The sequence below is a fragment of the Bison bison genome, unplaced genomic scaffold, assembly GCF_000754665.1.
Source record: "Bison bison bison isolate TAMUID 2011002044 unplaced genomic scaffold, Bison_UMD1.0 scf7180017864390, whole genome shotgun sequence".
In the NCBI taxonomy this organism is placed as follows: Eukaryota; Metazoa; Chordata; class Mammalia; order Artiodactyla; family Bovidae; genus Bison; species Bison bison.
In genome coordinates, this window is record NW_011494962.1 from 970,643 (window position 1) to 984,609 (window position 13,967).

The window sequence follows — 13,967 nt, forward strand, 5'->3', positions numbered from 1 at the left end:
GCGACGTCTATGTCTGGTCTGTTTCTTTTCAGGTTAAAATTATTAGTTCACTTCATGTCACATGCTTTGCAAATACATGTCCCAGATACCATTTTGTTTTAACTTTACATATGATACTTTTGGGATATCAAAATGGGTAATGGTTGACTTAATCAAACATTTCTTTATGGCTTATGCTTTTTCTGATATGAATAAAAGTATCTTCATTATTCTGAATTTGTAAAATATGTTATGCCCATGTTCATTTGTGATATCTTGTGGTTTCCTTTTGTATTTGGTTTATTTGGTAGGGCTGTGTGTGTGCGTGTGTGTGTGTATCTGTTTACTAAGTTATGTAGGAGCTAAACTTATAAAAAATTTATTTTCCAAGTGGACTTTTTCTAACATTTGCTCAATAAATCAATGTGTTCTCATTGATATGAAACCCTACCTTTAGCATATAATATATTCCAATTTGTACCTGCATTTATTTCTATACTTTTTAGTCTATGTTTCCATTTAAACAATATGTAAACTTTCCTAATATGTAAAATACTTGAGTATTTGTTAGTGCATACAATATAATATTATATTTCATTTTCCAGATGATTTTCCCTATCATTACATTTCATATGTGCCTTGTGCTTAGTCTCTCAGTCGTGTCAGACTCTGCAACCCCGTGAACTGTAGCACATCATGCTCCTCAGACTGTGGGGATTCTCCAGGCAAGAATACTGGATTGAGTTGACATGCTCTCCTCCAGGAAATCTTCCCAACCCAGGGAGCGAAACCCAGGTCTTCCACGTTAACAGGCTGATTCTTTACCGTCTGAGCCACTAGGGAAGCTCTATATGTGCCTTAAGACTTTTAATATCAGCTTTCCAAGAACCTGTCAGTTTAAAAATATGATACAAACTAAATGTATAAATTCAGTTCAGTTCATTCGCTCAGTCGTGTCTGTTTGTGATCCCATGGACTACATGCAGCATGCCAGGCTTCCCTGTCCATCACCAACACCCGGAGCTTGCTCAAACTCAAGTCCATCCAGTCAGTGATGCCATCCAACCATCTCATCCTCTGTCATCCCTTTCTCCTTTAATATGGAGAGATAAGTTACGTTTTTAAACTATCTTTTATCCTTGAATAGTTTCTATTTATATTACATGTCTTATTTTATGTTCATCGGAACAATTTTAAAAGAGTAAGTTTATTTCTAGGTTTTTCAATTTAAAAGTGTGCTGCCAGTCTTTTCTGATATTGTTCTATGCATATGGCATTTGTTTTTCATCACATTTTCCTTGTTTTTGTAGTTAGTAAGGCAATTGATTTTTGTCTTATTTTCAATCAAGTCCACTTACTTGCTTGCTTCCTTGCTTGCTAAGTTGCTTCAGTCATGTCCGACTCTGTGCGACCCCATAGAGGGCAGCCCACCAGGCTCCCCCGTCCCTGGGATTCTCCAGGCAAGAACACTGGAGTGGGTTGCCATTTCCCTCTCCACCACTTACTAGATACCCTTATTGTTTGTAATATTTTAGGTGAAGGCTTAAAAAATATTTTAAATCACATATTTTTTCAAATAATATTAGTTTTGCCTTTTAACTCCAATTTTATACCACTTACCTCTTCCTTTTCTTGTTAATTCATGTTAACACTGCAAAGCAATCAATGTTACTCAACTAATAATAATGAAAATTCTTCTCTTTTTCTAACTACAATGAAAATGCTGCTGCCATTTAGCAATAAGCATAATGGTAGCTTTTGAAAAAGTATATTAAAAGCAGTACTTATATTTTAGAGGTTTCTAAAATTAAGCTCTTTGTAATTAAGATTTCATATTGATTTTCATCTGAAACCTTTTCAGCATTATGTATATGATCATACAATCTTTCCACTTTGATTATTACATAGTGCACAGTTTCATTCCTATAATTAATCATTGTAAAATGATGTTATTTGATAACATTTAATCAAAATTTATAGGTGAGAGTAACCTGTTGTTTTTCCTTTTGTGTAAGCTATCTCAGGCTTTATTTTTCACCATATTCCAGATTGGTTAAGAGGAGAGCATAATTTATTCACCATCCAGGAACATTTCTGTGAATAGCAGTCAAGTCATCTCCTCCATAATGTTTAAGGACATAACTGAACTGAAGGAAATTTGATATTTCCCTTCTGTTTTCCATTTCTATTTACTTCTCCTTAAGGCTAGTTTTTCATGGCTTCCTAGGTGACTCAGTGATAAAGAATCTGTCTGCCAATGCAGGAGACCCAGGTTTGATCCCTGGCTTAGGAAGATCCCCTGGACCCCTGGAGCAACCCACTCCAGTATTCTTCCCTGGAAAATTCCATGGACACAGGTTCCTGGCAGGCTGCAGTCCATGGGGTTGCAAAGAGTACCTGAACACACACACACAAGTCTAGTTGTTCAGCAATCCCTTAGAAATTACTGTCTTCATTATTATGATGATTTCATCATTTTTAGGGCATGAAAAGATTCTAAACACAACAGTTTCTGCTAAATTTATTATATATTCCAGTAGCATATGAGCTACCAGGCAAGATCATATAGCATATGAGAGAGAATCTCATTTCTGCTTTCTTCATGAAGGTAAAATAAACTGAATTCTCATCATCAATTTAGTCACAGTTTCTAAGATTCACCTCAGTACACTGAGAGACAAATGGAACATATAGGACTTACGGTTTTCTCCACGTTGGCTTGTGGTTAATGTGCATGTTCTCTTTTGCCATTGTCTAGAAGCACAAGACTTTACTCGTTCACTGGCATAAGTATGAGATTCACTCATCTCTGGAGAAAAACAGTTCAAGCCATTATGTCACGGGCTTTCTGCCACTCAGCTCATAAATGTTTAAAATTTAAGTTGTCAATTCCATTCATATCCTTTTTAAAGCATAACATAAAATTACTTTTATTTTGTATTACCTTATGATTTTTATACTTTGTGATATAAACAAATGCTGGGCTGAATGAAGCACAAGCTGGACTCAAGATTGCCAGGAGAAATATCAATAACCTTAAGATGACACCACTCTTAAAGCAGAAAGTGAAGAAGAACTAAAGAGCTTCTTGATGAAAGTGAAAGAGGAGAGTGAAAACGTTAGCTTAAAGCTCAGCATTCAGAAAACAAAGAACATGGCATCTGGTCCCATCACTTTATGGCAAATAGTTGGAGAAGCAGTGAAAACAGTGGCAGACTTTAATTTTAGGGGCTTCAAAATCGTTGCAGATGGTGACTGCAGCCATGAAATTAAAAGACATTTACTCCTTGGAAGAAAAGTTATGACCATTCTAGACAGCATATTAAAAAGCAGAGACATTATTTTGCCAACAAAGTTCTGTCTAGTCAAGGTTATGGTTTTTCCAGTAGTCATGTATGGATGTGAGAGTTGGACTATAAGGAGAGCTGAGGGCCAAAGAATTGATGCTTTTGAACTATGCTTTTGAACTATGATGTTTGAGAGGACTCTTGAGAGTCCCTTGGACTGCAAGGAGATCCAACCAGTCCACCCTAAAGGAAATCAGTCCTGAATATTCATTGGAAAGACTGATGCTGAAACTGAAACTCCAATGCTTTGGCCACCTGATGAGAATAGCTGACTCATTGGAAAAGACCCTGATGCTGGGAAAGATTGAAGTCGGGAAGAGAAGGGGACACCAGAGGATGAGATGGTTGGATGGCATCACCAACTCAATGGGCATGAGTTTGAGTAAACTCTGGAAGTTGGTGATGGACAGGGAGGTTTGGCATGCTGCAGTCCATGGAGTCACAGAGTCCGACCCAACTGAGCAGCTGAACTGAACTAAACTGATAAACAAAGTATATTTATACTATGGCAAAATATCTCTAGCAAGATCCTATGTACTATTAAAGTACTAGTGTTGTAATGAAATATAACATTAAAATAAAGACAGTGTATCATGAAAAAGACCGGTTTCTACAGAGTTAGATATTTGTTTAATTCACCGAGCCACATTTACTAAGTTAATAACTTCACAAATTGCAAGAAGAAAGAAAGAGAAAGAAAAGGGGAGGGGTTTGGATGAAGGAAAACAAGGAATATTAACACAGTCTGATGTGGATCATTTAAAAAGTGAAAGTAAATAATATACATCTAGTGTCAATAATGTAAATCAGGTAGTAAAGAGTATATACTAGTGTATCTAATATTCTTTATAGTAAAGGACTTACAAAGAATAAAATAGGGTCTAAAATTTTAGGATAAAGATAAGCAAAGACTCTTACCTCTGAACAAAGTAAGTGAAAAATAATTTTTTCTTTCTTTTTGAATAGTAATCATTACTGAATATATAAAAGCCTCTTTATAAATGAAATGCTAATATGAATTACCTTTTACACCTAAAATTAAACTAAAACATTATTTTCTCAAATGGTAAAGAATCTGCCTGCAATGAGGGAGACCTGGGTTTGATCCCTGAGTCAGGAAGACCCCCCTGGAGAAGAAAATGGCAACCTGCCCGGAGAACTCCGTGGACAGAGGATTCTGGTGGGCTACAGTCCATAGGATCACAAAGAGTCAGACACAAATGAATGACAAAGACTTTCACATAATATGTAACATAGCAAACTTTATAATTAAATGTGTGAATAAGGTAAGAGTATTTTATGGTTGAAGAAATTAAATCTTAGAGGTGGCCAAAGTCATACTGCTTACTTAATATAATGCTACCACTTATAAGTAATTTATAATACTTTTAGTTTAAGAAGCATTTTCAAATTTATGTCACTTCAGTTGAATGACAGAGATCCACTAAGGTAAATATGACATATTTTTTGTCTCTATTTACTAGAAAAGGAAACTTAAGTCCATAGAAGCTGTGGAGTGTCCCAGATCTCAAAGCTAGAGACTGGTAAAAGCTTGATTAAAATTCCATTCTAACTCCAAATCCTAAAGCTATTATTATTTTAGGCTGCCTTAGATTGTGAGATACATTACTTTGTTAGTTAATGAAGGGGGAAAAAGCTTTCAAGTTTTTGAAGCCTTGATTTAAAATATAAAATGAACATAAGTGATTCAAAGTAAATTGCTTTTCTGTGACTTGTATGTTAGTATCAAATTCTGGATATTTTAAAATTATACAGAAAGAGTAAACTCCATTTATATGGAAAGTACATACCTATGCCATGATAAGCCCACCTATCTCAGACCAATCTCACTGTATAATTATGACTGCTTATCTATATCAAAGATGAATTCAGAGCCTTCATTTTTTAGAAAGGGTTCCTGAATAAAATAAAAATGGGATTTTTTTTCTAGTTTTCTCTCCTTGTGGTAAGTTGATATATTTACATTAGAAAAGTGAGAAATACAGAAAAGGTTCATGCATGCAGATATTAAAAAAAGGGAAGAATGGAAGTGAGACTTCATATAAAATCAAGTAAATTAACCTTTAAATTTTCCCTTACTAGAAAATAAAAAGTAATCATTTCAAACTGTTAAAAAATATAATAGTTGCTTTTAATTCACCTACACTAGGATACAGCAGTAACTGCATTCTTTGCAAGGTAAATCTGGGTAGGATATATAAACTTTTATTGAATGATTTTTCCTAGTATGCTTTTTTTGAGCTTCTGTCCATATCATTGCCATCACTTACAAGTTATCACCATCATCATCATTAACAAAACTAATCTCACATTTGTTTATATATTAATATCTTAACATTGTCTAGCACAGCTCTCAGACAAAATGTGTTGAATAAATATGTATAATGCTTAGATTTTTTTAAAAGTTGTTTTATATTTGATCATGGTTGTTGGAAACAATGAAAATAATTTGTTTCATTTTTGCAAGTAATGTTGTATGTCACATAGGGTAAGTGACTCACACAAGAGTAGAAAATTCATGTGTGAAATTTTAAATTGAAATTCAGTTCTCTAGTCCCATAAAGATTTATTCTTTTAGCTTTATTTGAAGACTTCATCTTATAGAAACATCATAACTTCTGATTCTTCAATAAGTGTATTCTACTTATCCATCATTAAATAAAGTGAAAAAGAATATACCCCAGAAGTAGTAAGTATTCTTTGCCTTCAGTAAGTCAATTCAAACACTTAAGAAACAACTAGAGTTACCTTACAGCATAAATATTTTTAGAAACTTTCTTGAGGTTAAAACCTCAAGAGTTCTTATATCTTGAACAAAAGCTGTTAGTAACACACAGAGAGACACAGACACACACCTGATCAGAGAAAGAAGATCCTGATTCTTGTGGATAAGAGCCTCCTGAAAAAAAAAAAGACATGTCCTGAGTTTCCCATTTAGAAATGACACTAGCGATTTCCAGTCAATTTTGATCCCTGAAGAAAGATATGATAGATGTTTTGCTCACCTCATCTTTCTGTTGAAAAAGCACCTCACAAACCACAGTACTTCCGCCTCTCATTGCACAGAATATTTCCCTTTTTGATGGAATAAATGTTAGGTTCTAACATCATCTTATGACTTAAAAAATGGTAAATTCAGTGATAACAAATGGCCAGAGTTTTAAGAAACAAATGATGGGATAACAGAATCACTTTCTGAATTTTTTCCAAAAGTGAATAATTTGTTATAAAATATGGTTGTAAGTAGTGGGTAGAAGAAAAAAAGGAGAAAAAATAAAACTTCTTAATCATTTCATTTGAGTGGACTTAATTGTGCTGTATCATATAAACTGAAACCACAGAGAGATAGCTTTCATATATATACTATTAATACATACATACATATATAGGTATATATCTAAACACGTACATGTATATATACATATGTGTGTACATGTTGTTAGTGTTGTTCAGTCCCTGACTTATGTCTGACTCTTTGCAACCCCATGAACTGCAGCACACCACTCTCTTCTGTCCTCCACTATCCGCCAAGTTTGCTTAAATTCATGTCAATTGAGTCGATGATGCTATCGAACCATCTCATTGTCTGCCACCCAATTCTTTCGCCTTCCATCTTTCCCAGCATCAGATTCTTTTCCAATGAGTCAGTTCTTCACATCAGGTGTCCAAAGTATTGGAGTTTTAGCTTCAGTATCAGTCCTTCCAATGGATATTCAGGACTTATTTTTTTTTTGAATGGACTGGTTAGATCTCCTTGCTGTCCAAGGGGCTCTCAAGAGTCTTCTCCAACACCACAATTCAAAAGCATCAATTCTTCAGTGCTCAGCTTTCTTCATAGTCCAACTCTCACATCCATACACGACTACTGGAAAAGCTATAGCCTTGACTATATGGACATTTGTTGGCAAAGTAATGTCTCTGCTTTTTAATATGCTGTCTAGCTTGGTCATAGCTTTTCTTCTGGAGCAAGCGTCTTTTAATTTTATGGCTGCGGTCACCATCTGCAGTGATTTTGGAGCCCAAAAATGTAAAGTCTGTCACTGTTTTCATTGTTTCCCCATCTATCTGCCATGAAGTGATAGGACTGGATGCCATGATCTTACTTTTCTAAATGTTGAGTTTTAAGCCGGCTTTTTTTATTCTCCTCTTTCACATTCATTGAGAGGCTCTTCGGTTTTTCTTTGCTTTCTGCCATAAGGGTGGTGTCATCTGCATATCTAAGGTTATTGATATTTCTCCCAGCAATCTTGATTCCAGCTTGTGCTTCATCCAGTCTAGCATTTCTCATGATGCACTCTGCATATAAATTAAATAAGCAGGGTGACAATGTATAGTGTTGACATAATTCTTTCCCAATTTGGAACCAGTCTGTTGTCTCACTGAACATGTGCTTGTAAAAACAGAACTTCAACCAGTAAATCCACAGTCTATTCAATAAATAAGAAATAATTATCAGGAGATAATTTTCAGTTAACTGTAACTATTTGCTATGTACAAAATGAGTGAGATAAAATTAACATAGGTAAAAGTAAGCTCTGCAAAATTTGATAAAGCTATAGCTATTTTTATGAAATCAATATATGATTTTAAAATTTTCTGTATGGATAGCACAAATGTCAAATAGTTTTATAGGAGAGAGAAATTAACTTTCAAGGACTTTCATTATAAATTATACAAAGTTTTCTAAACTATAGGGGGAAAAGGAGTTGTTGCTATTTTTTTCACTACAACTAGAGTTACCTTGATTTCCAAATTAGATGAAAATGTGTTAACAGGAAAAGGAAAAGTTAATCTTATTTATGAACATTGTTACAAGATTGTAAAACAGTCCCAAGTCATATCAAACACTGTATAAAACTGCTTAGCATATAGATGATCAAATTTAGTTCATTTCAGGATTGTAATAATTCTCTTTCAGAAGAATGTTAAATAAAATGCTACAAACAATAAATTACAGAAATAAAAGAACATGATTGCATCAAGATGGAATGCATACTTATTATAATTCAACAACTTTTTGTGATAAACAATCTTTAGTATATATACCAGAATCTATATAAACATTCTTTTTTTTTTTTCAAAGTTTAAGCTTTTATTTTATATTGGAGTATGGCCAATTAACAATGGTGTGGTAAGTGAACAGCAAAGGGACTCAATCATACATATACATGCACCCATTTTCTCCCACACCACCCCTCCTATCTAGGCTGGCAAAAAACATTGAGTAGAGTTTCATGTAATATACAATAGGTCATTGTTGGTTATCCATTTTGAATATAGTAGTGTGTATAATGATCTCTCCAAACTCCCTAACTATCCCTTCCCCCTGGCAGCCCTGAATTTGATAAACATCATTCTTAACCTCAATGTATTAGTAGATTTTTAGAAAATCATTACGACAAAATGATGATAATACCACTTCTTTTCAATATCATTGAGGAGATTCTCCAGCACACTTAAGACCACCACAGAAAATTAAAAAGATAAGGACTTAAAAAATTTTGCTGATGATATAGTTATCAACATAGAATATAAAAATAATTTAATGACTAGTTAATAGAAATAATATTAGTATAACTGAATATAACATTAATTTGTAAATTCTCTCATACTAAAGGTCAATAATAAACAGAAACAATTAACAGCCACAATAGAAACATTGTTAGATACTTATGAGCAAATTTAACAGAAATAGATGAGATCTATATAGAACTTATTCTATAATTTTATATAAATATTTTCAAACACAGCTAAATTTTAATAGGACCAGTGGATCTAATAAATATGCCAATTAATCCTAAAATATTTTAGGGGCTAAATTCACTTCCAATTAATATCCTCTTTTATGCTATGTTCATTAAAGAAAAATCCAAGAGTAGACCTATCACTATTGAAGAAGAAAAAAAAGATAGTGTTCTTTTTCTACTAAATATCAAGACTTTTGCTAAAGTTATGTTCAACAAAGTTTTGTTACAACAAAATGACATGAGAACATAAATCAGGCCAACTGAAAGAGAAAAGATACAAACAAGAAGAAGTCATGTGTATCAGTGAAAAAATAGATTACGTAGCATTGTAGATAAAGTAGAAAATGAGGTACTATTAATTACTGCTGTGAATTTTTAAACCAGTATAAAAACCCAAATGTGGGTATATACATTCTGCCATATATACATCATATGGAGAATTATGAACTTAAATCATAACCTGGTGTGCATAAAAATAAGTAAGTACATGAAGATAGATATCAATTCATAAGATTGATTCAGTATACATAATATATATTATATTATTGTATTATAATAAATAAATATATATTTATTTTCATTTATTTGAAACACTGAGATAAAATATAAAATAAGATAAGATAATAAAACACTGTAAAATTATAAGGAAATGAAAGGTTATCAAATTCAAAATTTTTAACAATATACTGAGAAAAGAAGGAAAGCAAGTTTGGTAGTGTGTTTCAACTTGAACAATAAACAATTTTATTCAATATATATATATATATTTTTAGTGACAACTACTTGCTAGATGCTTTTCTAAACCTTGAGAATGTTAAATAATCTAGGCAAAATTTCTTGCCTTGTAATAGATATTGCGTTTTAGTGTAGTTGATAGAAAAATGGAAAAGAAAGTGTGAAATAATTTCAAGAATAAACAAAACAAGTGACTGTAAAACACGTAGAGGGAAACAAATAGTTATCTTCTGATAGTCTTTGACCAATATTCTTTTCAGCTAATCCACATTTTCCATTGCCAATGCTACAGAATAAAGCTAGACCTTGACATAAGAAATACAGGCAGACATTTTCTTAAAACCACATTTAAAAATAATATTTGGTCTATAAAAGGAAATGAATGTGGGTTTTTTTATGGGGAAATCTAAATCACACTTACTTGAAGGGTTATTTTTTATGTTAGCAGCTTTAGGTTTAACCAATGTGTCTTTTAAATAAAAGACCAAGAAAAAGATAAAAATAAAGTAGAAACAGAACATCTGAATAGTCTACTCATTTTATTTATTTCAAAGAAGAACTTAGAGTCCTGTGGAAAACTCACAAAAACATATTTACAAGAACAGTTTCTGGAAAGAGACAAAGTAAGCATGAAGAGTATTGTGTCATATGTAAAGCTCCCTCTGTAAACTGAGAGTGAGAAAAGGAGTCTTTTTTTCTTTAAGATAGAGGGCAAACAATTTTTCATTAATTTATTAATTAAGGTTTGATTAGCATATAACATTATATTAGTTTCAAATGCATGATTCAATATTCACATATATTGCAAAATGATTACCACAAAAGTCCAGTCAACATCTGTCTTTAAGGATTCTTAAAGAGATATGCTGTGAGTCAGGAATGTGAGCTAAAAAAATGAAAAGGCGGGGGAGACATTTAAAAACTTACTTGTGTAAAAAGATAGTATATATAATGAAATTCCAATATCTTTGTCAATGCTCAGCATACATTAATGCTGCACCAGTCACCATGGATCATTTATTGATGATGTGCTGAACAGTAGTGATATTTCAGTGACATGTGAAATTGCAGAAGTACATGACATTGCTTTCAGAAGACATACTTTCTAATAAATGGTATTTTATTGGACCAACAAAATTAATTTATGCAGATGGAGTAATTTGACTACAAAAATACATGTATAGGTTTTATAGGGACATATTTATCTGACATTTTAAAACTACTGGAGATAGAAATTTACAATGCTTTGCAAACAACCTGTGTTCAAGTCATCTGAGAATAACCACTGCCACCTCAACAAGCTCTTCAAAATTAAATTTGTTAAGTGAGAATAACCAGGGCAGCTAATCAACAGGTCTTCTTGGCCAGTAAGGTGCAGTCTGGCTTACATGACTGAGCCTGTGTTAAGCTCTTCCTGTGTACAATAAGGGGCGGAGGTGGTGAGGCCACAGTGCAACTTTGTGGTGGGAAGCTGTCCTTGGGGCAGGATACTCATCTCAAGCTGTGATACTAAAAGTGGATGTGGTCAGGGGTGTTTGCAGGACAGTTGCCTGGAAATGCAAGCATAAGCTGTATGACCATGACCAACAGAAACTTTTCTAGTCTTGACTTTTCCATAAATGTGTTTGAATCGAAGAGACAGGGCAAGAAGATTCTAAAATTCATAACTAGAGCAATGAAGTAAATAAATCTGACTGGAAGAAACAGAGTTGAATCTGGATACTAACGGGCATGTTGGCCCAGAAATGAAATGCCCAGTGACAAAGTGAAAGATTGGCAAACAAACTTGAAGAAATGATTATTCAGAACTTAATACAAATTCAGAACACAGCTAGGTGTTACATACTTGGCAAGGCACATATAAAGTCAACCAGTATATTGTAGTTGAATGAACACAAGGCAGGGATTTCATAAATCTTGAATGTATACTTCAGCAGGAAGAGGAAGAGACTAGATCACCAACTTGGCAAATACTATTGATTGGCATGGTTTCCTGAGTTAGTAACAGATAAATAATTCCTTAGCCCCATCTTAGCTGAAGCCTTCTGTAATTTAAAAAATAAACAATTCTACTGAGGGATCATTTCTTCAACAAAGAAGTGTTTTCATTACATTAACTTAGCCCATGCTAGAAGATTTCATATTTGTTTTGTTTAATATCAATCTATTTGATGTAGTGAAACATAAGAGCTTTCCCCTGCTGTAGTATTAACTTATAATTTGTGAATAAATGGCCATGTAAATAGTAACTCTTTTCAAAATCACTCTGAAGTGAAAAATATGCATGACTTACAAGTTCAGTTCAGTTCAGTCGCTCAGTCGTGTCCGACTCTTCGCGACCCCATAAATCGCAGCATGCCAGGCCTCCCTGTCCATCACAAACTCCCAGAGTTCACTCAGATTCACGTCCATTGAGTCAGTGATGCCATCCAGCCATCTCATCCTCTGTCGTCCCCTTCTCTTCCTGCCCCCAATCCCTCCCAGCATCAGAGTCTTTTCCAATGAGTCAACTCTTCGCATGAGGTGGCCAAAGTACTGGAGTTTCAGCTTCAGCATCATTCCCTCCAAAGAAATCCCAGGAAAGATCTCCTTCAGAATGGACTGGTTGGATCTCCTTGCAGTCCAAGGGACTCTCAAGAGTCTTCTCCAACACCACAGTTCAAAAGCATCAATTCTTCTGTGCTCAGCCTTCTTCACAGTCCAACTCTCACATCCATATATGACCACAGGAAAAAACCATAGCCTTGACTAGACAGATCTTAGTTGGCAAAGTAGTGTCTCTGCTTTTGAATATGCTATCTAGGTTGGTCATAACTTTCCTTCCAAGGAGTAAGCATCTTCTAATTTCTGCATGGATGCAGTCACCATCTGCAGTGATTTTGGAGCCCAGAAAAATAAAGTCTGACACTGTTTCCACTGTTTCCCCACCTATTTCCCATGAAGTGATGGGACCGGATGCCATGATCTTCGTTTTCTGAATGTTGAGCTTTAAGCTAACTTTTTCACTCTCCACTTTCACTTTCATCAAGGGGCTTTTTAGTTCCTCTTCACTTTGTGCCATAAGGGTAGTGTCATCTGCATATCTGAGGTTATTGATATTTCTCCCAGCAATCTTGATTCCAGCTTGTGTTTCTTCCAGTCCAGTGTTTCTCATGATGTACTCTGCATGGTGATATAAATAAGCAGGGTGATAATATACAGCCTTGACGTACTCCTTTTCCTATTTGGAACCAGTCTGTTGTTCTGTTCCAGAAAAACATCTATTTCTGCTTTATTGACTATGCCAAAGCCTTTGATAGTGTGGATCACAATAAACTGTTGAAAATTCTGAAAGAGATGGGAATACCAGACCACCTGACCTGCCTCTTGAGAAATCTGTATGCAGGTCAGGAAGCAACAGTTAGAACTGGACATGGAACAACAGATTTACAAGTTAGATGTCTTCAAATTACTATTAGCATTCTAGTTATTTTCCTTATTTGTTTGCTTTTTTGTTTGGCATTTAATCTTAACTTTTATGCCACAATGGTAATATCCACATTCATGGAAAAAAAGAAATATGCCATTTACAACTTCTGCATTTTGAATCCAAATGCAGTTTCAATATCAAAGAATACTAGGATTTTGTCAGTATCATGAAATGTGGATATTACTTACCCCAGGTACACAAAGAAATAGATCTAGGAATAAGGCAGCACTTTTTCCAAGGAAAATGGGTCATTAGTTGCAGATGTAGGTAGAATCAAAGTCTCTCAAATCACTTTTTAAGTGTAACTAATAGCAGTCTGTCAAATTCTAATTTATTTATTGTCTCTTCATTTATTGTTAGTAGATTCATTTACATACACAGGAATAAAAATGCATTGTTTAAACTCTACAATTCTTACATTATCCTCTTGAAGAGTTTGAAAATATCTACTGAAACCTTGCAATGTTCCTTCTATGGTAGTAGCCAACCTTCTGGAGCCTCTTTATACTGGCTTATTTTTTCTCCATTATAATATACAGAATTAATAACATCAAAGCACAATAGAATATATATAGGCACACACACAAATAGAAAACTACTTGTACTTTCATGACAATTCTATCCTATTTTTGGTCTGAGCTAGTCTTTCTGTGTGTCAAGTATATTGTT

General features: G+C 34.0%; 1 protein-coding gene across 3 annotated transcripts in view; it reads right to left on the reverse strand.

Annotated features, from left to right (window-relative positions):
* Positions 1-6,716, reverse strand: part of LOC105002139 (NKG2-D type II integral membrane protein) — an 11,793-nt gene extending 5,077 nt beyond the window's left edge. The window contains exons 1-3 of one of the 3 annotated variants that reach the window (XM_010858651.1): positions 6,353-6,716; positions 6,203-6,246; positions 2,681-2,788 (exon numbers count right to left, since the gene is read on the reverse strand). In XM_010858651.1, the coding sequence (XP_010856953.1) occupies positions 2,681-2,786 (106 nt within the window). In that variant the 5' untranslated portion in view covers positions 2,787-2,788; positions 6,203-6,246; positions 6,353-6,716. The other 2 variants (XM_010858650.1, XM_010858652.1) reach the window with 2 other exon arrangements.
* Between the last annotated feature and the right edge of the window lie 7,251 nt (positions 6,717-13,967).